Genomic DNA, 26,358 nt, shown 5'->3' on the forward strand with positions numbered 1-26,358 from the left:
AGGAAAAATAAAACCTGTATCATGGGTGTCCCAGATAGAAAAGGGCAGAGAAAACTTATTTTAAGAATTTATTGCTTAATATTGCCTCAACCTAAGAAATGAACAATACAATCTGATCCAAGAGTCTCAAAGAGTTTCAAATAAAATAATAACAGATAGATATATGCCAACACATGTTATAATAAAATTATTAAAAGCCAATGACAAGAAAAAAAAATGAATGATGGACAGAATATTGACAACTTTGAGAGAAAAAAATAGAATGACGACTAGGGAACACGAATTAAGACTTTTCAGACTTTTCAGTAGAAACCTTACAGGCAAGAAAGGATGACAATAGATAGGTAAAGTACTCAAAGAAAAAGATTTCTAGTCTAGAATCATTTACCCTGCAAGATTAACATTCAAGACGGAAGGGTAAGGAGCTTTACTGAAAAGCAAAAACTGAAAGAATTTCTCACCAATGAGCCACACATGAAAGAAGTGCTAAAGGGGTTATTATAAAGCAACAGAACAACAAATATAGAAGTAACAATCATCTAAGTTATACTTGGGGAGGAGGAGAGTAGCTGTGGATCATGAGAACACGTTTGATACCAAACTGTCTAATGGGCCACATAAATAATCTTCAACCAAAACTCAATAGAAGTAACACATAAGACCATAGAAATATAGCATAAATGAAACATAAAAGAAATTGATGTCAAAAATAGAAAGACAAAGACAAACCAAGAAAGAAAAATAAAAACGAAACATAAATCCTGGGTTAGAATTTGGACAGGGAAAGAAGTAGCTATAGAGGATATTATTGCGACAGCTGATGAAATGAATGCGTGGGAACTGTGCATTAGATAGTGTGTCAATGCTAAGTTTTTGAATTTGCTATTTGTACCGTGATTATGTAAATATATTGTTCTTAGGCAACAGTACTCAGTGATAAAGAGGCATAATATCTCATTTTAAGATGTTCAGAAAGATATACATTTAATGAGAAAGTGATAATCTAATCTGAATAGGGTAAAATGTAAATAGATGATATAGGATATACAAGAGTTCCTTACAGTATTCTTGCAACTTTTCTGTAATTTTAACATTGCTGGCAGATATGTGGATTAAAAAAAGTAGTATGCACAATGGAATGCTACTCAGTTTTTTAAAAAGATGAAATCTTGCCATTTGTGACAATGTGAACAGAACTGGAGGGGACTATATTAAGTGAAATAAATCAGGGAAAAATAAATACTGGATGATTTCTCTCATATATGGAATATAAAGAAACACAATAAAGGAGCATACAAAACTAAACCAAAACAAGCCTTAGAATACTATAAGATTGAAGCTACTAGAGGTAGAAGATGGAGAACAGAGAACAAAGGGGGAAGGTGGGGACCCATGTTCTGTGGTGGAGGATTTATTGATGCTTTGGTGGTGGGTATGATAGTATACACCTGAAAGGTATATGACCCTATACTCTTACATCATGCAGCGTAATAAACCTTTAATCAATCAATAAAATTCCAAGACACGGTGAAAGCTGTATTTAAGGTAGAAACTATTTGAAACAAAATGTAGCAGTTTGGTTTGTGCTTCTGAGGCCTGTACAACTGGCCCAGGTTCCCTTTAGTGGAGGCTTGGGAGAGTTTACCCTCCTCTGCAAGTGTATCAGTGGGTTTCAACTGAGCAGTTCCATTTGGCAATATCTGGAGATATATTCAATTGTTACAGCTGGTCTGATAAAACTACTAGCAACTAAAGGCTAGGGATGCTGCTAAACATCCTTTAATGCATACGGCAGCCCTCACCACAAATAATTATCCAGCCCAAAAATGTTAATAATGAATTATATTAATAAAATTTCTAATGTTAAAACATCTTTGCATTTTGGAAATAAAGTCTTTGTTATTGTGATTATTTTTTTAATAAGTTGCTCCTTTTTGTATGCTAACACTTTAATAGAATTTTTGCATCTGTGATCATAAATGAGAATGGCCTAGACGGAATAGTTTTTTCCATCTTGTTCTGGTTCAGTTTTAGTATCAGACTATATGATGGGCCGTATAGTCAATTGGGGAGCTTTTCCTCTTTCTTAACACTGAAAGAGTATGAATAAAATGAAGATTATCTCATGATTTGGTAGAATCTGCCTGTAAAATCATCACTTCACTGTCATGTTTTTCATTGATTTTTGACTAAGGTTTGGGTTTTTCCAATAATATTGGTTTATTTAAATTTCCTGCACTCTGATTTTTTAGAGAATGTCTGCGTTGTCTTATATGCATGTTGCTATCAAGCTGTTCATAGTATACGCTATGTGAAAGCAGGAGAATGTATTTATGACAGCAGATTCTGGAGTCAGAGGACATAGCTTGGAATCCTGGCTCCAGAATCACTGACAGTGTGACCTTAATTTTCTTGTATGTAAAATGGAGACAATAATAGTACTTGCCTCCCAGGGAGGTATAAAGTTAAATGTAAAACATTTAGAACAGAATCTGGCATGTATAAGCACTTAATCAATATTGGTTTTTCTTTATCATTCATATTATTTTCTTATAAACTTTCAACTCTCTTATACATTTCATTCCTAATTCTCCTCAATTGTGCTCTAACTCTTTAGTTTATTGGTCCATCTGTTGAATGCAGTTTTGATTTTGTTTGTCTTCTGTATGCTTTTGTTAATCTGTTTTTCATTCATTCACTTCTCAAATACTTGAACATCAGGTGCCAAAATCCTTCCCTTTGTAGAACTTACATTCTAATGGGTAGAGAATTGAACATAATGAATCAATAAATTGCAGAGTATGTTACATGATAAATTTTATGGTAAAAAAAAAATAGATCAGAGTAAAATGGATTAGTTGGAGCATGAGGATTTACAGTAAAAGAGGATGACACTCTAGGAAAGATGTAAAGATGATGATGGGAGGCCTTCCTGGTAGCGCAAGGGGTTAAGCACTGCACTATGAAGCATTCCACAGCCTCTGCAGCACGAGTTCGATCCCTGGCTGGCCAGGGAGCAACCCACATAGTGAGGAAGACCTCTCCTGTCTTGCCCGCTGCTCCCCTCAGCAGTGTATTTCATTCAGTCTGCCTGTTCTGTTCCCCACTCTGTCTCTTGTGGATCCTCTCACCCCCCCGCACCTCTGGCCTATACCCCAGTACTTATATGCATAAATAAATAAATCTGAAAAAAAAAAAAAAAAAGATGATGATGGCACAGGCATAGGGAGTGCTCCAGGCAGAGGGAACAGAGTCTGAAGTCCCTGAGGTAGGAGTGAGGAGTATGGGAGTATGCCAGTGTTTTTTAATGACCAGCAAAGGTGCCTGTGTGTTTGGAGTGGAGAGAGCAAGGCAGAGAATTATAAGACCTATTATGTCCAATTACAGGTGTTAGGACATATAAAATCTCATATAAAGTGCATTAGTAGTATTACTCAGCTAATCTGTACCTTTGCCAATATTTTACCTGCTTCAGATACTTTATGAGAGATATATGTTTAAAAATCTCACAGTATGATTATAATAGTTCTGTCAGTTTGTTCTCGTAGTTTTACCATTTCTCCCCAATCTTGAGTCTGTGTCAAGACTGGGGCCTGGAGAAGGATACAGATCTGCCCAAAGTCTATGGATAGACAGCACTCCTGTTGCTCTGCCGTGCTTGGATGCCTTAGGAATCTTGATTCTCTTTCTTGAGCTGCCACTGCTGATTCCCTTCCAAGGGATAGTGTTGACATAATTCTGTCATGGGGAGCAATGGGGCGCAAAATGTTTTTACCTGCTAAAGTGGCTGAATAAACAGGAACTTATTTCCCCTTAATCAAAGTGTTAATCTGATCCAAGACAAGATTTTCTCCTCTGACATAAAAAATCATGTAATATTCAGTACTCCCTCTCTTTTTGAATGATTCAATACCAGCAGGTATCACAACTAAGTTCATTTGTTTATAAATTCATCTACTATTTGGTTCTGATTCTGTGCAAATACTTACTTCAGGGTAGAATAAGGGAAGGTAGAGAATAGAATAGAAATACAAAAAACATGTCTGTGCTCTAGAGTTTGCTGTCCCATGGAGGAGACAGATACAAAGGATAAATATAATACATGTTTAATGCTATAAAAATGTTTATAGTGCTATAATATTAAACAGAAGTATTACTTCTTCCAGAAGAGTCTAGGAAGAATTTTATAGGAAGATTTCCTGAAGAGAAAAGGATTTTAGAGGATGAGTAGAAGTTTTACCACCTACGGAGGTAATTGTAAAGGTTTGAAATTTTAAAGTGAGAAGATCTGTGAAGCTGATGTAAAGTGTCATGGAGGCCAGAGAGGAGGTTGGCATGTTAGGTCCGATTATAAAAGGCATTATATGATAAACAGGGAGTCTGGATGTTGTTTTTGGCATTTATAAAGCAAGACACAGTATCCAGATGTGCACTCTAGAAATAGCTTCAGCAATCAGGGTGAGAGATCATCGGCCTGGTCACTGATAGGAGCCTTTGATTATAGTTCAATCAAGAAATGCTGAAGGACCTGAATTAAGGCCCTAGTGATGGGGATGGAGAAGGGACAGGAGACTGAGTGGGATTCAAGAAGAGATTGAAAATAAAAATCAGCAGCACATGGACTTGACTATATGTTGGAACTCAGGGAAGAGTCAGTGTTAACTCATATTTCTGTCTTGGGTCGTTGAATGACTAGTTACAACTCAAAGAATTACTTGGACATTTGCTTGAAGAAGATAGTAACTAAGATAAACTACTAGATGGGGACTGAAATAATGGTAACAGGTAGCATACTTTGATCAGCAAGCGCCATTCTTCTTTGAGAATTCAAGTTCAACAATCAACATAGAGACATATTGATTATAAAGAGTCCCTGATGTCAAGTTAAAAGCAAAAGTACTGAGAGTCAACATTTCTGGGAACTCAGGGAGTGTGTAGGAGGGAAGCAGTCACGATCTGATCAGTTGGTGTTGCTTGTAGCTGTTGCCATGTTGTAAGTATGTGTTCGTGATCCTGCTGTTGCTAATGGTGAGTCATTCTTTTAAATTAATATGAATGTGTTCATACATATAGTATATTTTATATAAATGCCCTGAGTGGTATGTCAAGAAATAACAAGTCTTAGATGTAAAATAAGCCCTTATATTGGTAGTTTTTGATTCATTATTCTATATAATATTGTTAATTAATATTACAATATTCAATCTCCAAGTAGTACATTATTCCAAAATTACCCAATATTGTTAACTGGTGTTTTCCAGTGTTGGAATGATTGCTATACTTTTTGATTCTTTGTGAATATGTTAGTAGCAGAAATGCAAAGAGAAGAAGATGGGAATGTTGCTGTGAATACACTTACTTGAATTCAGAAGTGGATTTGAAATGTGAAAGGTCAAAAGCAACATCCATTTCAATGGAAAAACTAAAACCTGGGCAAACAGACAAAATATTTTCATCATTTTTTTTTTTTTTAAGATTATTTATTTATACAAGCACTGGGTACAGTCAGAAGCGCGGGAGGGTGAGAGAATTCACCAGAGCCAGAGCGGGGAGCAGAGCAGGCCAAAGGACCGAAGCACACTGCTGAGGGGAGCAGCGGGGCCGCAGGAGAGGTCTGCGCGCCATGTGGAACCCTCCTCCGGTGGCCGGGGAGCAGCCAGGGATTGAACTGGTGCTGCAGAGGCTGCGGGCAGCTTCGCAACCTAGCACTCAACCGCTGTGCCACTGGGGAGGCCCTATTTTCATCATTAAATGATGGAAATGAACTAATTTGGAGCAGCATATATCCTAATATCTGCCTCAAAGTTGCTTTGGAGCATCCTCTTAATGGGGATAAGTCTCTCTGCATCCCTTTTCCATCTACATCTTAATTCAGTCAGCATTAAGCAAAAATGAAATAAAGTTTTCTTGGCAGAAAACAAAACCATGGCCTTTGATGTGGACTTACTGCTAGGTAGTGTTTTAAAATTTTTTATGGACTGACAGTTTAAGTATTAAATATTTGTGATATTATCTTTGATTTTTCAAATAGATTTTAATTTGGCATTTATTTTTTGTTAGTGCTCCCTTTTTGTTACTTTTTATGAAATGTTTGTATCAGGTTTAGATCATTTTTTTACATTTTTTTTAAATATGATTTTGTCATATGGGTTCCAATAACAGTAGGTCATGTGTTCGTTTGTTTGTTTTCCTACAGAATACTTCAGAAACTTACATAAGATGTGGCTCACCATTTGTGACCATGGCTATCCATTATGTAAAAATAGATAAATCATATGAAAAATATAGAATAATTTATGATTTAGGAATTCTTATCTCTCAACCTCAAATCTTAAGTATTAATATCTATTAAGAACTTACAGATAAACTATATTTTCCCAATTTTTTTACTGATTCTCCTTATGATTCAGAAAACTAGATGAAGTTAATGCCACAAAGGAATTCCCACATGGAAGCATTGCTGGGCACTGCACGCAGCTTGACCCTGCATTGCTTCATTTACTCCTCACAGTAAGCTGTGCTGTGTTGCAAGTTGGTAGCTGCATATTACACATGAGAAACTCAGAAATAGATGAAGAAGATAAACACATTAAGATCATACAGCTGAAAGGTGGTAGAGCTGATTCCAAGCTAGGAAAGTGTAGAATGCATGCCAGTGCACCATCCAGTAGGCAGTCAGAGAAGTGGTTCTGGACCTAAGGAGAAAAATCAAAGTGGCAATATGCACTGACATGTCTCTCTAGTTCTGAAGGGCACACATCTGGGTGCAGGGCTTGTGTGGGGGCACTGTGTTGTATGAACTGAAAGAGGAGACAGTGTAGTGTTATTTGCACTTTCCAAACTATAGTTCCACATAATTGAATTTTCCCTAGTCTCTAAAAGAAAGAAAGCCAGAAGAACATTTATTCTCTAATTTCATTCCAACAGTTTACTTCTGTGCCAAAACAGGCCAAGTGAAGTGACAGATTGAGCAACCAGTCCTTGTTTCAGAGAGGGCCACAAGCTGGTGGCTGGCAATAGTCTGTTACTGGCTATTACTGGCTATAAAGGTGCCCCCCTAGTCTGGCCTTGAGACATAGACAGCCCAGTTTTGCTTCTGGTTAAGCCTCTCTGATCAATGTGTCTGTCTCCTTCCCTGGTTACATTCTGAGTTAGTGCTGGCATGGATGTCAACATCATTTAAGAATACTTTCTTACATCTGTCTGCTCATGGTGTCTGCATACATAGAGGCAGAGGGAAGTTCAGTAACTTCACCTTTAATAGACTTTTTAAAGCAAGAATCTATAAAGTTTATCTCTTTCTACATACCAGAATGCTGTTTAGAATGGCTGTTGTTTAAAATTTCCCAAATTATATCTATGGAAATGTCAACAAAATTACTGGTTCAGTCTAAACTGATCAAATTCCTAGAATTTCAGGGCTTAGGAAAACAGCAGTACAATGTGTAGAATTTTTGATTTAGTTGCCCAGAGATTATGGTTTTCTTCATGATGACATTAGGGCATGTATTGAAAATTGAGTTAGGGAGATGATTTAATTTAGTACTAATAACATGGAAACATCGCATAGTTAGGAAATGTCCTATTGATGCACCATATGAAATATGATAGTTTTTAATGCCATACTGGACACCCAGGGATGTAATTGTGATTATGAGCTTTGGAGATGGATGGACCTGATTTTTATAGACTGCTGTTTTCTGTGTGATGTTCAATAAATTGCTTATTCTGTTTGAGTTTTTTCATCTTTGGCTAGTAGGAATAAAAAAAACCCAAGCTTGTCATGAAGATTACATGAGACATTTGTAAAGTTCTTGGTACAGTGCATGTGGTACACAATAGAAATTAAAGAGAAGGTAGCCCCTTTATTTATTGAGCACTTTCCTGTGTACTGGGTAATGGTGATGATAAGGACAAACAAGACAAATCCAGTCCCTTATCTTAATGAGATAAACAGGTAAGAAATTACCATAAGTGGAGTAATGTTAGCATTAGGGAGCACATAGAAGGGGAATTTAATGGGGACCTTGGAAATCATACAGAATGTGAAAAGGTAGAAACAGTTTCTTCCAGATGCCCAAGTATCTGAGTGAACTCACTGAAAGGCCCACCAGGTTGATATCCTCTGAGTTGTTTGTTTTTAAGAAAAAGAAATACTATGCAAGTGCAGCACAGGTAATCATCAAGTGTATTGATCTGGATGTGTACAATATAATCCAAATGTCCAAATTCATCAAGCATCATGTTCTTCTGGATAATCAGAATGCCTGCATAATGTGGGTTTCACTCTCTAAATGCTCTCATTATTACTATTCTACCAAAAGAGATATATAAATTTAATATAATCCCCTTTAAAATGCAAACAATATTCTCAAAGAAATTTAACAAAAAATATTAAAACTTATATGGAGCTATGGAACCATAAAAGACCTCACAGAACAAAAGCAATCCTGAAGAAAAAGGAAAAACACTAAGGGCATTATGTTATCTGACAATAGAAAAACAAATAACCAGATTAATAAATGAGCAGCAGATCTGAAAAGACCTTCACCAAAGAGGACATCCAGAGGCCAGTAGATATATGGGAAAATGTTCATTATTGCTTTTAATAAGGGAGATGTGTCAAAACCACAGTGGCATATCATCTCACACCTGTGAGAATGGCATATTAATAGGACCCCAATAAAAAGCGCTGAGATGATGCAAAGAAGGAAGAACCCTATCACACTGTTGGTAGGAGTGTAAACTGGTGAGCTATTTTGCAATGCAATCTGGATTTACCTTAAAAAATTAAAAATGGAAATACATGATGACCCAGCAGTCCCACCCTTGGGCACCTCTCTGAAGAGCATGAAACTATCAACTGAAAAATTAATGTGCCTACAATGTTTATTGCTGCCCTATTCAGAATAGCTAGGACATGGAAACAACCTCAGTATCCATTGATAAGGGAATGAGTTGAGAAGATGTATAGCCACAAAATGGAATGCTATTCAGTTAAAAAAAGAAAAAAAGACAAAATGTTGCATTTATAGCAAAATGGAAGGGTTTTGAGGATATTATGTGAGATAAAGCAGGTCCAAATAACAAAGACAAATATTTGATGTTTACATAGTAGATGATTTGACAAAGTAAAATACTCCTAAAAACCAGTGGACACAAATAAAGGAAGTTATGCTTCTGATGGCGAAAGGAAAGGGGGAAGGAGAAAGGGTCTAACGGGTATAAATGAGGGTGTTGGGGAAAAGAAAACTGGACTGAAGGGCAGAGGCCCATGATGAGAGTAATAGAGTTTTCTGGCTTACTCCTGTCTCTTTTCCCTAGTGCCAGGACTCAGGAGAGCTCAGAAATTGTTGTGGTTCATCCACAACAATTGCCAGTTAAGTTTATGAAAGGATATTTTTAATTTTCCAAAGTTATATTCCTTTGACATTTAAACTTTTATGATACAAGTTGAGTAGAAAACAGAGCCCTGGGCAAAGAGTTCATGATGTGGCTTATTGGGTGATACAATCACAGCACAGCAAGAGTGCAGGGGAGAGGATCATGAAGCAGAGAGGAAAAAAGAAAATAATAAGTGTTCTCATTAATAAAAAACAAAAACAAGAAAGGCTCCTTTCCCTGGGCTCTATATCGAAGTTAATTCCAGTGTGTGCTTGATGATTCAAAGTCATTTATTAACACTATCCACTATATTTTGTTTGAAAGCATAGAGATAACCCTGAATGCTCTCAGTGCCTTAGCAGTATTCAGAATTCACTCATCCTCATCAGATGCCCGTATGTGCACCCTAGAACTATGTTCTGGAATACAAGCACTTACCCCATTTATTGTGATTGCTTGCCTACTTGTCTCATTGAGGAAAGAGGCTGGGTTTGTCTTGTTCTTCACTGCAGTACTATCCTCAGAAATTGCCTGACACATAGAAAGGTTCCCAACAAAAATTTGTTAAGTGACTTAATACATAAATGCATGCAGCCTGTGGTCAGGGCTGCTTTTGCTGACCCCTTTGGTTCTGCCATTGATCAAGTCAATCTAGATAGAAATGGAGGTTGCCAGCAGAAACAAGATAAATCTCAGTGTTGTATAAAAATAAGTCAGCTCACGGAAGGTAGCTCTAGATGTTGCCCAAAGGAAACATGGACTTTGTACGAAACATATGATATTAGGGGGCTTTTCTTCTTGCTCCTAGATGTGCAGTTATTTTGAGTGTTTGAGATGGCTTGGTGTATTGTGCTCTGCCTACAGGAAGTAGGGAAGCCTGGGGCTTAGAGGTATGGCAGCCTTCCATCCCATTCCAATTCTGTGTAATCCTATTACCCATCTAAAGCCTCAATCTCCTAATCCATAACAACAGTACATGGTTAGAGTCATTGTAAAGATTGAGACAATACATATAAAAACTTAGCCAATGCCTGGCGTATAGTAATAACCATTAGCTTTAATTTTCATGATTACTATAAATAGTTTGCATTCTATTTATAAGGAATAATCTCTGCTAATGTTGATAAATTACTAAAATGTGAACTACTTAAACACTTCTTTGTAATATCAGTGTGGTGGCCCTAAAAATGCACTGCTCGGACCCTCTGCTGTGGGGAAGGAACGAGGTAGATGAGGCAGCCCCAGCTGCATTGCACTCAGGCTAGTCTTTTCCTGGGCTGCTCCCAGCCAGTAACAGCACAGTGGGACGACCAGTGCAGGACTATTGCTGCAAGGACTCCTGTATTAGGTAACTTGGACTCAAGCACTCCCCAACAGCCTGGTGAAATGTCCTCAAAACTGTTGCTGTAGGGGCCTCCTTGGTGGCGCAAGGGGTTAAGCACCACACCATGAAGCCATCTGCAGCCTCCACAGCATGAGTTCAATCCCCAGCCCGCCAGAGAGAAACCCTTATGGCGCAGCAGACCTCTCCTGTCTCGCCCACTGCTCCCCCAGCAGTGTACTTCAGTCAATCTGCCTGTTCTGTTCCCCACTATGGTGAACCCTCTCATCCCCTATATCTCTGGCCTGTACCTCAGCTCTTGTATGCATAAATAAATAAATCTTTAAAAAAAAAAAACTGTTGCAGTAGATGCTCCCTACCCAGCCCTCCTTCCTTCTGAGACCAGACCTACACTGCAGACTAAGCTCCCCCCATATTCTCCAGCTTCCTCTCCATTCCTTTCCTGGTATTTCCTCCAGTAAGCCTTTGCTTGTTTTGGTGTCTGCTACTTGGGGGATCAGGACTTAAACAAATGTTACAGGAGTTGTTGGTATGGAATAACAGTCTAAACCTTGGACACAGAGTGAATATTTTTTCCATGAAGCATCAAGTGAACATTGTCTTAATGAATTTAACTTCATCTTTATGTTACTGCATTTCCTCAGAATTGAAATTTGGTGTTACTGTGTATGGGTTCTTTGGGATAGGCATTAGCTGCCTTCTGGTATAATGTTTAGGACATCATGCTAATTTGCAGATTAAGTTGGAGGTTGTCCTTATTTGGGATGTTCCTCTGTAGCTTCAGGCTGTAATATAATGCGATTTTAATATTTCACATTCATGAACCAACAAGTTATTGATAGTTCTTTAGTGGTAATGTATTTTTATAGTCATGTCTTCTGCTGATTTCTCTGGTTTTCTTATTTTTGTGATAGACCAGGTGCAGGGAACAGTCACCATCCGGAACATCAGCGCTTTGTCTTCAGGTTTATACCAGTGTGTGGCTTCCAATGCCATTGGGACCAGCACCTGTCTTTTGGATCTCCAGGTTATTTCACGTAAGTATGTAAAATTCTGATGTCTATTCTGGGTCAGAAATGCTAAGATCCTTTTTCAGCTTGGGAATGAAGAGTTAATTGTTTCTAGGTTGACTATTAATAAAAATTCTTTTAATCTTTATGAAAAGTTTTTTTTTTTATAATTGCGCCTCAGCAATATGACATCTTTATGGCAAAATGTCTTTATCTTCACTGTCATTAGAACCAAATGGGTTTGTATAGTGTTTATCTATAGACACTATAAAATTGTATAGTGTTTATCTATAGACACTATAAAAATCTGTAATGATCTTATGGCTATGACAAGATTTATTTGTTACTTTTTTCCTAATTACATTTCCTAATTACATGTACTTAATTTTTGGGCACCTGGGTCTTAAATAAGCAGTGCAGAAAATTTCTCTTTAGTTGAGAATTCTGGGCTATTTGAATTGCACTTGCCAAAGGGAATGATCTAACTGGGACGAGGACAAGTCATCCTGCCAGGGTACACGTGGGTGGGTTAGGTTGGGTGGCTCTGCTCTGGCTGTGGCCCTCCTGCAGCTCTGAGTGCCTTGTTTATTCAGTCAGTGTCTGCCTGCTGTGTTAGTCCTGCCCCTGGGGATACAGAAAGTTAAGTGAGATTTAAATTTCTATGAATGCAATACTTTAGACAGTTATGCACTTCAGGAAGATTCTTTGGTAAATATATATGTTTATAAAGTTGTATAAGTACATTCTTTCTTTTTTCTTTCTTCTTCTTCTTTTTTTTTTTGGTTCTTAAATATGCCTTAAATATATTTTGCAGCCCAGCCCAGAAGCATTGGAGTAATAGCTGGAGCCATTGGCACTGGTGCTGTTATTATCATTTTTTGCATTGCACTAATTTTAGGGGCTTTCTTTTACTGGAGAAACAAAAATAAAGAGGAGGAGGAGGAAGAAATCCCTAATGAAATAAGGTTCGTGTGTGTTAGATAATTTGTCCTGTTGTCCAATGTCTGTATTTTGATTTATTTTGCCAGCTGGGGGTTCTTTGCTAGTCTTATGACTGTCAAGAGAAAGTGATCAGTGATATTTTCTTGTATCTTATATCACGTTTCCTTATGGTACTACTCAGCTTTCTTTACTAAATCACAAAAGGGGAGGAGGGTCTAGCATGTGCCCAACTAGGAGGACACAAGGGGAGAATTTTCCCTTCCCCTCCCGTAACTCTAGGATAATAAGGTTTAGGTCACTGCCTTAGTAGACAGGTGGGACTGTAAACTGGTACAGCCATTATGGATTTACCTTAAAAAACTGAAAGTAGAAATACCCAGCTGTCTCACTTTTGGGCATCTATCAAAAGAACATGAAATCATCAACACAAAAAACTACTTGCTTTACAGTGTTTATTGCAGCACTACTTACAATAGGTAGGATGTGGAAGCTGCATAAATATCCATCATTAGATGATTGAATCGAGAAGATGTGGTATATCCACACTGTGGAAAACTCTTCAGCTGTATGCAGCCATTTACAGTGAAATGGATGGAGTTTGAGGGAATTGTGGCATAGTAAAGCAAGTAAGAGTGACAAAAACAAAACTGGATATTTACATAATAAAGGATTTGCTAAAGTAAAATAGGAAAACTAGTGAACTTTAACAAACACTTGAGGCCTCTGAGGTTAAGAGGGAGGGGGATGAGAGAGGGACAAGGGATATAAAAGGCGAATGTGTGAGCAAAAATGTTGGTGGGACAGCCAGATGAAAGTTTTGCAAGCAGCTGATAATGCCAAGCTGAATGTAGAGCTGCAGTTTAAGAAAGTGGTCAGAAGTGGAGATAAAGAATAGAAGTCATTGACCTAAAAGTGATAGTTGAAGGTGAGAGAGTGGATGAGGTCACCATGGAAGTGTAGAAAATGGAAAAGAGAACTTCTGAGAAGGGGGTCTTGGGGACAGGAAGAGATGGAAGTCCTGGAAAAGGATTAAAAGAAAGCTGGTTTTGTAGGACAGTCACTGATGACCACTGAAGATGAGGGAAGGACTTCTCAATCTCAGATGTGGTCAGTAGTTTATGTTGCAAAGGAAGAACTGTATTTGGCTATGGCAGTGTTCTGGAACCTGGTATTGGGAAGTGTTCAGTGGGAAAGATTTGGGAATCATTAGATTAGCCAGCACCACTCAGTAGGAAAAAAAAAAAAGAAAAAAAGCAGCCAATGTCGAAATGGGGTAAATTTAATGGGGGTCATACCCCACTCAGATTGCAGCATATCACATCCTTATTGAATATGCTTTAATGACAGTCTACTTAGCATGACATTCAGCCCTCAGATATGACTCTCCCCTGCTTCCCTGGACTTAACTTTTCACCACTTCCCTGATCACTTTGTGTTCCAGTCTGTTCTGCATTTTCTCATGCTTTACTCTAACATCTGTTCTCCTCCTGGACCATTCTCCTTCCCTTTTTATCCATCTCTTCAGTAAGTTCCTTGATGTGATTCAAGACTAATTTTACCTCCTCACCTAAGTTGACTTTAGTCCCTTGTTCAGCCTTTCAAACTTGCAGATGTTTCTATACTGATTATCACCCCAGTTGATCATAAGCTTCTTGGGTAAAGGAGTGGTTTATTTTTTACATGAAGCATCTAGTAGAATGCCTGGTACTCAATAAATGTTAAATAATTAGTTGACATATTATGTTCAGTTAATGACTTCTCTTAGCCTCTTGTAATTCTTAAGAGTTTGGACTTAATATAGGTAGGGATTTCATCCCAGCGTGAGATTACTAGAAAAACCTTTCATCAGCCCATGACAATGACTTCTTCAATCCCAAACCACAACAAAATCAGGCCAACTCTAATAATTTCTTGAAGTCCCCCACATCCACCGTTAAAACACACACACAGGCATGCACATCTATACACATCTATATTTATATATGTATTTGTGCATATAGACACATATGCGCACACATACATCCATGTATATATTTCAGTTACATTGGAAGACTGTCTTTGGGATATTTGCTATTACCTTTCCTATTCTTGAAGACTGAGAAGCTGAGGGAAAATTTTCTTGAGCATTGTCTCCAAGGGAATGAATTTGTCAAAACCGGTTCAGCTTTCATGATAATGTGGTCTGACCTGAGGGTTTGTATTTTATAGACACCTTGCCCTTAATGTGAGAACCAAGTCCTGGGCAGGAGGGTAGGGTAATCTCAAGTTCATCCTAACAACAGCTTTTTTTTTTTCCTGTTTCAGAGAGGATGATCTTCCACCTAAATGTTCTTCTGCCAAAGCCTTCCACACTGAGGTATCCTCCTCAGAGAACAACACACTGACCTCTTCTAATACCTACAATGGCCGATACTGGAGCAACAAGCCCAAAGTTCACAGGAACACAGAGTCCTTCAACCACTTCAGTGACTTGCGCCAGTCTTTCTCTCTCCACTCGGGCAATGCCACTGTACCTTCCATATATGCTAACGGGAGCCACCTGGCCCCAGCTCCACACAAGACTCTGGTAGTGACAGCCAACAGAGGGTCGTCACCGCAGGTCATGTCCAGGAGCAACGGCTCGGTCAGCAGGAATCCTCGGCCTCCGCACATACACTCTTATACCGTGAGCCAAGCAACCCTGGAGCGAATTGGTGCAGTCCCCGTGATGGTGCCAGCCCAGAGTCGGGCCGGGTCCCTGGTATAGGATATGAGTGCAGAGACAGAGAAGAATCGGGGGATGCCCGCATGCAAGGGGGCAGGTGGGGTGGGAGAGTGCTAGGAAGGATCCACTTGCCTGATCATGATACTAGTAAAAAGCACAAAGAAGCAGGCATTGAGTGGCCTGGTCACTGAGCTTTGGGAAATGAACTGAAATGCGCCATCACGAAGACTTGTTTTTCCACCGCCCTGTCCTAGGGTTCTGTTCACAAAGCTGGATCTCAAAGATGTGCCAAAAGCCAAGAAAAAAAGATAAAAGAGCAGGATAGCACTTAAAATCGCAACTGCAGCCCAGAGGGGCTTGTTCTTTAATTCATGCCTAACTTAATATTTTTCCAAGAGACTAAAGTGCCAGATGGAATTTAAATAATGAAATTATTTAAAAAGATAGGTGTCTTTAGAAAAAATAAGGAACGATCCTGTGATTTGTTCTGCCTCTTTCCATTCCTTCTTTGTATGGAGGGTTTGATGGCATAAATGGTTAATGTTGGTCATAACAGGGTTGGCTCTTGTATCATAGAATCAGAACTTTTTACACAAACAAAATTCAGTAAGAAATGGGGGAAAAACAAAAGTACATCTTTGAGAAACCCTTTCATATTTATTTATTTATCTCTTCCTGAACCATAAATTTCATATTTGGAATATTACTATATTGACAGATTCTTGCCTGTCTGCATTTTTTCTAGGGTCTGTTATAGGTCCATGACAGATGCTGTTCATTATTTCCTGGAAAACATTTTTTTTTTTTAAAGAAAATGTGGTTTTTAGTAAAAAGATACAAGAGACACTGGGCCACGAAAGAAAAGATGCTTGTTACTTCTGTGATTGTGTTCCTGGAGCCCCACAGGAGATCCATCCTGAAAGAGCAGGGTCATGTGGGCAGCACAGGGCGGGCGGGAAGGCAGGTGGAAGGGGCTTTGGCATTCTGGGCAGCCCCTGTGCAGGGCTGTTCAGGCCTCCCCCAATATCACACTAGCTTCCTCCTAATGAGGCAGTACCTGATGCCTTTCATTTGTCAGTAGATGACTTTCTCCTTGTTTGACAAGTAAATGTTAGTGGGTTGTTACAGGGAGCACAGGGGTTGTTTTGTTTTCAAAGTAATTATTTTCACAAGAGATAAGATTGAGACAAAAGGTATGTCTTAAGGTATGCTCCTGGGAGAACTGCCCTATATTTGTCACAGCTCAGGTTTGCAATTTTGCTCAAATGCATTTTACACCACTATAAAAAGACTCCTTTTTTGATGAGTTATCTGGCTTGGATGGCCGTGCATTCACCAGATATTTTACAAAATCCTCACTCTATTTTGTGCATTGTAGATCTCGTCAAACTTGTTTTGGTGAATATCTCTTCTAAGTCACACATTAAGCAATGTACAAATGATTTCTTCCCAGATTTGTTTCCCAAATTGTTTACAACATTGAACCTGATAATGATTTGAAAAGAGCGGCTTCCACACCCCCCCACCCCCCCACCCCCAGAATTGTCTCACACTCACTCTTCCCACTGTGCTTTTTGCCCTCATTCCTGCAAGCACAGTTATCACAGGGAGTGGCCTCCTGATTTTCACTTATTGGAATAAACAGAAACCATCAGCTGCTGCATGTGCTATTTTTCTCAGAGGGCTAAACTCAGAACCTAACCATTGCAGCCATCCCAATATTGATGGAAAGCTGAATTTCCTTTAGTATTACTTATTTTCTCCACTTGATGGTTCTTGACTTTGTAAAAATTTAAATAAATGAATGTCTATACTTTTTATAAACAAAAGTGAAAATACTATGAACAGAAAAAATGCTACTATCAGATGTTATTTAGAAAGCATTTATCTTGCATTTCTTTATTCTTTCTAATTATCTAAAATTCAATAAAAGTTTATTCATATAAAAACATGTTGTCATTAATTATTACACACTAATGATTTTGTTTTCGGTATTTCCATTAATGTTAAATAATCTTGCCCCATCCTGTTAAATGGTATAATCATTTTAATGAGCATTTTGTATTCCAAAACTTGTTTAACCTTTCTCTTATCGTTAGAAATTTGAGTCCAGTTCCCATATATATGACTAATGATGTAATGACCCTTTTCATGCATTGAACTACTCTCATATATCCTAGTCTGACAGTTCACAAAGGACACAATCCAAGACAGCTCTTTTCATCCCTGAATCTTGGTCATCTAGCAAAGTGCCTAATATGGGTGTTGAATAGATAAATACTGATGATTTCCCAACTCAAGTTGCCAAGTTTCAGCTTAGAAAGTTATGATGGTGATTGTAGTTTTTGAATCTTTTTAAAAGATTTGTTTGTTTATGCATACAAGAACTGGCCAGAGTGCACAGGGGGAGAGAACTCATCAGAGACAGAATGGGGAGCAGAACAAAGCAGGTTAACTGAGATACACTGCTGAGGGGTGCAGTGGGTGAGACAGGAGAGGTCTGTTGTGCCATGTGGGCTAGCTCCCTGGCTGGGATAGAAGTCTTGCTGCAGTGGCTGCTGATAGCTTGCTAGCGCTGAGACTTTAACCCCTTGCACCACCAGGGAGGCCCATAGTTTTTGAATTTTAATAGATGTTCTTTATTTAAAATTTTTTATTTTGAGATAATTTTATATTAATATGCAATTGTAAGAAATAATAGAGTTTCATATACCCCTCACCTAATTTCTTCCAGTGGTAAAATCTATTAAACCATTATACAGTGTCACAAATCTACATGCATGCAATTCATCAACTTTGCTCAGATTTCAGCAGTTAACATGCTGTCCGGTGTGTGTACACACCTGTATGCCTTATATGCAATTTTATCACGTGTAGATTTATATGATCAGAACAGTCGAATGTTTCCCTGTGCTATCCTTTTTTTTTTTTTTAGATTTATTTATTTATTTATACAAGAACGCAGGTACAGTCCAGATGTGTGGGAGGGTGAGAGAATTCACTAGAGACCGAGCGGGTTAACGGAAAAGGCAGACTGACGAAATACACTGCTGAGGGGAGCAGCGGGCAAGACAGGAGAAATCTGAAGCGCCATGTGGGACCCTCGCCGGCCGGCCGGGATTGAACCGGCGCTGCAGAGGCTGCAGACAGCTTCACAGAGTGGCGCTCAACCACCTGTGCCACCAGGGTCGGCCCCCTGTGCTATCCTTTTATAGTCACAGATACCCTCCACTCTTAATCCATAATTTGTGTTCTCCATCTCTGCAATTGTAATTTCAAGAATGCACTATGAATGAAATCATGCAATATGTAACATTTAAGGAATGACTTTTTCTCAGTGTAGTTTTCTTGAGATCCATCAAAGTTGTTTCATGTTTCAAAGTTCATTCCATTTTATTTTTGAGTCGTATGCCATGGTACGGCTATACCACAGTTTAATCACTTACTCATGTAAGGATATGAAGGGTATCTAGTTCTTTCTAGTTTGGGGCTGTACAAATAATGCCACTGTGAACGCTTTTTGTACAGGCTTTTTTATATGACTGTAAGTTTTCATTCTTTGAGATAAATGCTTAACAGTGCAGTTGCTCCAGCACCAATTATTGAAGCTGTCCTTCCAATAAATTGCTCCTGTACCTTTGAAAAAAATTATTTAGACCTCCTCATGTGGGTCTGTTTCTGAATTCCTTAATTATTCCACTGATCTTTTATTTACCCCTTCATCAATATTATGCTAATGCAGTAGCTATTTAACAAGCTTTCACTTCTGGTAGAGAGGTTCCTCCTGCTTTTTCTTTTTCAAAATTGCTTTAGCTATTGTAGGTCCCATGCCTTTCCATATGAATTTTAGAATAGATGGTCTATGACTACAAAACACCTTGCTGTTTTAATGGAAATTGCCTTAAACCTATAGATCAATTTGGTGAGAACGGGTGTCTACTATAATGAGCCTTCTCTTCAACGAACATGGTATGTTTTTCCATTCATTTTTGTTATTTTCAGGATATAGATACTGTATATGTTATATTAGTTTATGCCTAAGTAATTTTCTCTGAAGCAATTGCAAAAGTTAGCTTTTTGGTTTTCTATATTTGTTGTTAGTAAGTAGAAGTATTATTTTGTCTATTGATTTTGTATTCTGCAACCTTTGCTAAGCTTACTCTTCAGAGCTTGTTTTGGTTTTCATTTTGTAGATTCCTTGCCATTTTCTACATTTATAATCCTGTTGTCTGTAAATATTTTTCAAATTTCTTCCTCTTCAATCCTTGTGCCTTTTTGATGCTTCATTGCAGTGGTTGGTGCTTACAGTCCTATGTTAAATAAAAGTGGTGAGTGTGCTATCTTTCTTTTGTTCCTACAGGGAAAGCATTAATTCTTTTACCATTAAATATGATGTGAACTATAGGCTTTTGTAGATTTTTTTTAATCATCTAAAGAAGTTTTACTCTATTACTAATTTGTTGAGTGTCTATCATGTATGGGTGTTGTTGGATTTTGTCGTGTTTTTTCTGCGTCAATTGAGACAATCTTTTTTTCTCCAGTCTGTTTATATACTGGATTATACTGACTTATTTTCAAACTGATCTTTTTCAGCCTATTTATATGCTGATTATAATGAGTGAACTGGACTGGCATACCTGGAAAAAACTGCAGTTCATCATGGTGTATACTTTTTTAAACATTGCTGGATTTAATTTGCTAATATTTGTTAAGAAGTTTTTTCTATAAGTGCTTAAAATTCTCTAGTAAAATCTCTGTCTATAAAGATTTTTTTACAAGCTTTTAAAACTGTTAATTCAATTTCTCATTCAATTCTATAGATACAGGATTATTCAGGTTGTCTCTTTCATCTTGGTTGAGTTTCAATAGCTTGTGTGTTTTGAAGAAGTTATTAATTCTATGTTGTCAGTTTTATGAGCATAAAGTTATTTGGATTATTCACTTATTAGCCCTCTAACGGGAGTAGGCTCTCAGTTGATCATCTCTTGTTTTATACCTGATGTTGGTGATCTGTGCATTTCTTTTTTATTTTTATCAATTTTATCCTAAGTTTGTCATTTTATTAACATTTTTCAAATAGATCTCTTTTAAATTTATTTTCTTTTTTTTTTCAGTTTAATTGATTTATACATTGTATTATTTCCTCCCTTCCACTCACTATGGGTTTATTTTTTCTTTAAATTTTCTAAGGGTAAAGATTATTGATTTGAAGCTTTTTTTTTTTTTTCTCTAATATAAGCATTTAGAAGTAGCATTTCCCCCTTACAATTCTTGGACTGCATCCACATATTTTGACATGTATTTTCATTTTCATTCATTTGTATCTTTTTTTTTTTAAAAGATTTATTTTTATTTATTTATTATTTATACAAGCACTGGGTACAGTCAGAAGCGCAGGAGGGTGAGAGAATTCACCAGAGCCAGAGTGGGGAGCAGAACAGGCAGAAGGACCGAAGCACACTGCTGAGGGGAGCAGCGGCAGGAGAGGTCTGCGTGCCATGTGGGACCCTCCTCCAGTGGCCGGGGAGCAGCAGGGGATCGAACTGGCGCTGCAGAGGCTGCAGGCAGCTTCGCAACCCAGCGCTCAACCGCTGCGCCACCGGGGAGGCCCCATTTGTATCTTTTTAAAAAATTCCCAGGAGAGAATTTCTCTTTACCTGTGGATTGTTGGAAATGTATTAAATTTCAAGTTATTGAAGATGTTTTTCTTGTCTTCCTGTTAATGATTTTGGGGTTGGATTCTATATGATTTTAATTTTTTAAAAATTGTTGGAGTTTATTTTGTGGCCTAGGACATAGCCTATGTTAGTACATGTTCCATGGGCTCTTAAATAAAAAATGTTTATTCTGCTATTATTGGGTGAAACATTCTGCATATTTCAATTAGATCCTGTTGGGTGGTTGTGTTTGTCAGTTTTTTATCCTTACTGATATTCTGTTTCATGATTCAACTGCTGAAACTAATGAATGGAAACCCCCAACTCAGTGGAACTGTGTATTTGTATATTTCTTCTTTCAAGTTTTGCTTAATATATTTTGAGACTCTCTTGTTTTTTGGTACATTAGGAATCTTATGTCTTTCTGGTGGATTTATCCTTTTATCATTACATAGTACCCCTCTTTTTCTATATTAATTTTCTTTGCTCCGAAGTCTGCTTTATCTGGAATGAATTTACCACTCCTATGTTTTTTAAAACTATTGCTTGCATGGTAAACCACTCTCCAACCTCTCGCAATATTCCTGTCATCATTTGAAGTGTTACTGGCATATTAAACTATTGGATTACTACTTTGCAAATATCTGCATTTTAGCTGATTCATTTAGAACATTTACATTTAAAGTAATTATACGTTTATGACATAAATCTATTTTATTTTTGTTTCTTCCTCTATTTCTTTTCTATTTCTCTTTTTTTTTTTTTTTTACCTCCTTGTGGATTACTTGAACCCTTTTTGGTTTCTGAATTATAGCGTCTTTGAATATATCACATTGTAGAGTTTTTTTAGTGTTCTAGACATTACAATATCATATGTAACATAACAATTACTTGTATTAACATTTTACCATTTTAATGTATGAAAACTTACTTCCATATATATCCCTTTTCTCTCCTCATTTTTAAATATCTTTTTCTTGATTATCAGATGGTATATAATTTTTGTTTCCATCACTAAATAATTCATTGTACACCTGCTCATATGTCTACTTTTTTGTTCTTTTTTCCTGCTGGTGTGAGAATCCTTTTATCATTTCCTTTATGTTTGAAAGACTGCTGTTAGCCATTTAGAAGGGTAGCTCTGCTAGCAACAAATTCCCTCAGACAATTTGTCTGAGAATGTCTTTATTTCCTCTCCTTCATCCCTCACTGGACATAGTGTTTATTCATGGGTGACAGTTCTTTCAGTCCTTGAAAAATTTGGGAAGTGTCTAGCCATTATTTCTTAAAATAGTCTTTCAACTCCACTCTTTCTCATCTCTTTCTGGGACTGATGATGTATCTTTTGTTCCCACACAGGTTCCCATCTTTTTAGTCTGTTTCTCTCTATTGTTCAGGGTAAGTCCTATTGATCTGTCCTCACGTTTGCTGACTGCTGTCCTCTGTCATTTCCACTCTACCCTTGAGTGTCTCCAACAATTTTCAGTTGCTGATATTTCTTTAATTGAAAACTTCTACTTGATTCTTTTTACAATCAAACTTTATTAATTAGAATTGCAACTTAAGTTATATTGAGATATAATTTACGTACTGTAAAACTCACTTATGTTAAGTGTAAAATTCAATTGTTTTTTGGTATCTTTACAGAGTTATGCAAACATCACCATAATCTAATTTTAGAATATTTTCATCACCCTGGAAAGAAACCTGTACCCACACTGATAGTCACTTCTTATTCCATACTACCTTTAGCCTAGGCAAACACTAATCTACTTTCAATCTGTATAGATTTGCCTTTTTTTTTTTTAATAGAGGCATGTTTTATTTATTTATTTGTTTGTTTGTTTTTGTTTATGCATGCACTGGGTACAGTCAGAAGCGCAGGAGGGTGAGAGAATTCACCAGAACCAGAGCGGGGAGCAGAGCAGGCAGAAGGACTGAAGTACACTGCTGAAGGGAGCAGCGGGCGGCAGGAGAGGTCTGCGTGCCATGTGGGACCCTCCTCCCGTGGCCGGGGAGCAGCCGGGGATCGAACCGGCTCACAGAGGCCGCGGGCAATTTCACAACCCAGTGCTCAACCGCTGCGCCACTGGGGAGGCCCAGATTTGCCTTTTTGAACATTTCATATAAATAGTCTCATAAAATGTGTGTGTGGGGTGGTGAGGTGACTTGCTTTTTTATTTCACTTAGCATAATATTTTTAGATTCATCCATGGTATAATATGCATTTTTCATTTCTTTTTTTTACTATTTTCTAGTTTTTCAGTTTGTTTCAAGAGAATTCATAATTGCTTTTTTTTTTAATGGATAGCAGTGTTTTTTTTATTTTTAGATTTATTTATTTATTTACACAAGCACTGGGTGCAGTCAGAAGCGGGGAGGGTGAGAGAATTCACCAGAGCCAGAGCGGGGAGCAGAGCAGGCAGAAGGACCAAAGTACACTGCTGAGGGGAGCAGCGGGAGGCAGGAGAGGTCTGCGTACCATGTGGGACCCTCCTCCGGTGACTGGGGAGCAGCCGGGAATTGAACCAGCGCTGCAGAGGCTGCGGGCAGCTTCGCAACCCAGCACTCAACGGATGCACCACCGGGGAGGCCCCCATAATTGCTTATTGAAGCATTTTTATTATGGCTTGAAAAATCTTATCAGATAATTCAAACCGCTGATTCATTTTGATGTTGACTTTCATTATAGTCTTCTCTTGTGTTGTGATTTTCCTGGTTCTTGGGGTGATAAGTGATTTTTTATTTTTTCCTCTACATTTTGGTTAATATGAGACTCTGGAAACTCTTTAATGTATTTTTTTTTAAGGTAGGCATTTTGCTTGTTGAAGTACAGCACACAGGGGTATATATGTTTAGTTTCCTGCTGGGCCCCACTGACATCCCCTGGCAAAAGTAGAATATTTACTCTTTCCCTTTGCAGATGGGTGAGGAAGAAGGATAATCTCCCTCAAGGATATGCCTGTGACATAATTCTCTTCAGTTGACTTGTTCTTTATTCTTTCTTTCCTCTTTCTCTGTCTCTGTTTGTTTTACACAATATTGTTGCCTTCCCAGCAGAGGAAGGAGGAAGCAGAGCATTGGCTCACAGCTACAGGGTGGGAGCAGAAACTCAACTCCATGCTGCTCCACTAATGCTGATGCGAGGGAGGGATGGCTGCAGGAGGCCACCTCATGCTGTTGGTGATGGTAGCTAGATGGAAGTTCACGTCCCATTTGGGTCTACTGAGACCCCAGAGGAAGGGAGAAGTGGATTGTACCACTACCTATTGCTGATGTCAGTGCAGCTTTAGCCCTCCATGGGGGAGCAATGAGGAGTACCCAGGTTTCTAGGGAGTCCCCCTTCTTTTCACTGTTCCGAGTATTCCTATGGATTTTTGAAATGTCCAAGTTGTTTTTCTTTTCGTAAAAGGGATGACTCTCTTACCATGGTGCTTACAATGGGATCTTTCTATCTTGGCTGGAAGCAGAAATCCTAGAATATTACTTTTTAAAGTAATCAATAGTTAAATAAATCCTATACTACCTATTTGGGAGCTTCGAATATTATCAATTGTGCATTAAATAAAATTTCTGTTCCTGGTTTGGCTTATTCAGTTCCTTCCACACATGGTTCCCAGTCTTTCTGTTCTCATTTTCTACTATTTCTACGAGATTTTCCTGTACAACACATCTGATCCAAATACTCCATACTTCATAAACCTCTCATTTTTCATTCTAGTGAGAATACCTGCTTCTTCTCACAAGCTGTATTATTTGTTACCTATAAAGGAAATATAAAAACTTGTATTATATTCCTGTATTTGTATGGCGCCTTCTATACTGTAAAGTGAGTTATTTCACAATCATTTTTGATCCCTTACTAGGTGCTAAACTCTGTTCTTGGTGAAAATAAGCCACAATAGCTATATTCATAGAGCTCATATGGGAGAAGTACAGTCCCATAAACAAATCATTGCAATTATAAATATGTAAGTGGATATTTATGCAAGTTTAGGTAGACAGGACTTGCTATATCTTGGCTATGGTTACAGAACTTAACACCTTGCTTCATTCATAGAAAGTGTTTTGAAGAATGTGCTAGTTGATGAAATTGAAAATATATAATTGATTTCTACTGTTAGGAGTTTTAGCTAGCAGTCAAATTTTAGAAAATTCACAAAATAATGGTGCATCAGCATTGTTCCATCAAAGGGCAAATGATTGTAACAATTCCTTGGTGGTATTTGGTGTTATATTAGATACTGTGTTATATTAGATACATGTGAGATACTGTGATTTATTATATACATTTGGACTTTGTTGCCATTTCTGACATGAAACTCCTAAAACTCTTGGAATTTCCTAAGAAGAGCATGATAAGGGTGTCTTTGTTAATGAGGAGACTGGGACCCCACCTGAGGATATGTGTTGATTGCCAGGGGAGTCACCCATTTGATTGCAGAGTTGGAATTTACACTGGTGAATTCAGTCAGCGGTCAGTGGTTTGATCAATCATGTCTATGTAGTGAAGTTTTCATAAAAACTCAAAAGGATGGGGTTCAGGGACATCACACATTGGTGAGCGTGCAGAGATTTGGGGAGAGTGGGGACTGAAAAGTGTGCATGGAAGCTCAGTGTCCCTTCCCACATACCTTGCCTGTGCATCTCTCCCAACTGCCCACTGCCAAGTTGTATCCTGTTCTAAGTTCATACACCATCTAGTAAGTAAAAATGTTTCTCTGAGTTCTGTGAGCTGCTCTAGCAAATTAAACCTAAAGGTGGAATAGTGGGAACTTCTGGTATTTACTTGGTCAAAAATAGGTAACAATCTGGGCTGTGACCGTCATTTGAAGTCCAAAGAGAGGGTTGTCAGAACTTCCAATCTTTTACTGTGTGGTCAGAATCACAGGTAACGATCTGGCTTATCACTGGTGTCTGAGGTGGGAAGTCTTGTAGGACTGAGCCTTTTACCTGTGGAATAGGATGTTATTTCTAGACAGTGTCAGAATTGAGCTAAATTATAGGCTATCCAGCATATGTCTGGAGAACTACTTGTTGTATATGTGGGGGGCCCTGCTCCCATATTATAAATTAAGTCCAGGTAATTAAAAAAATTAAAAATGTGGTGTTCTTTGGAAAAGTTGTAGCGATAACATACTAAATGCAGGGATTTGGAAGAATTCCACACTGTTACTTGTTTTGTGCTTACTATATGGCAGACACTTTATTTTTGTTTTAAGATTTATATTTACTTATTTATACACAAGAACTGGGGTGTAGGCCAGAGGTGTGGGGGGGGTGGTGAGAGGACTCCCCAGATACAGAGTGGGGAACAGA

The 26,358-nt window shown here is 38.0% G+C and overlaps 1 protein-coding gene across 3 annotated transcripts in view; it reads left to right on the top strand.

The window, feature by feature from the left end:
• Nucleotides 1–17,278, top strand: part of IGSF11 (immunoglobulin superfamily member 11) — a 109,069-nt gene extending 91,791 nt beyond the window's left edge. For all 3 annotated transcript variants that reach the window (XM_054700547.1, XM_054700548.1, XM_037525506.2), the window contains exons 5-7: nt 11,641–11,763; nt 12,551–12,701; nt 14,983–17,278. In XM_054700547.1, coding sequence (XP_054556522.1) covers nt 11,641–11,763; nt 12,551–12,701; nt 14,983–15,424 — 716 coding nt within the window. In that variant the 3' untranslated portion in view covers nt 15,425–17,278. The remainder of the gene's footprint in view (nt 1–11,640; nt 11,764–12,550; nt 12,702–14,982) is intronic.
• Nucleotides 17,279–26,358: the final 9,080 nt, after the last annotated feature.

The sequence above is a fragment of the Talpa occidentalis genome, unplaced genomic scaffold (assembly GCF_014898055.3).
Source record: "Talpa occidentalis isolate TD23 unplaced genomic scaffold, MPIMG_talOcc4v2.1 talOcc4.4, whole genome shotgun sequence".
Taxonomy (NCBI): domain Eukaryota; kingdom Metazoa; phylum Chordata; class Mammalia; order Eulipotyphla; family Talpidae; genus Talpa; species Talpa occidentalis.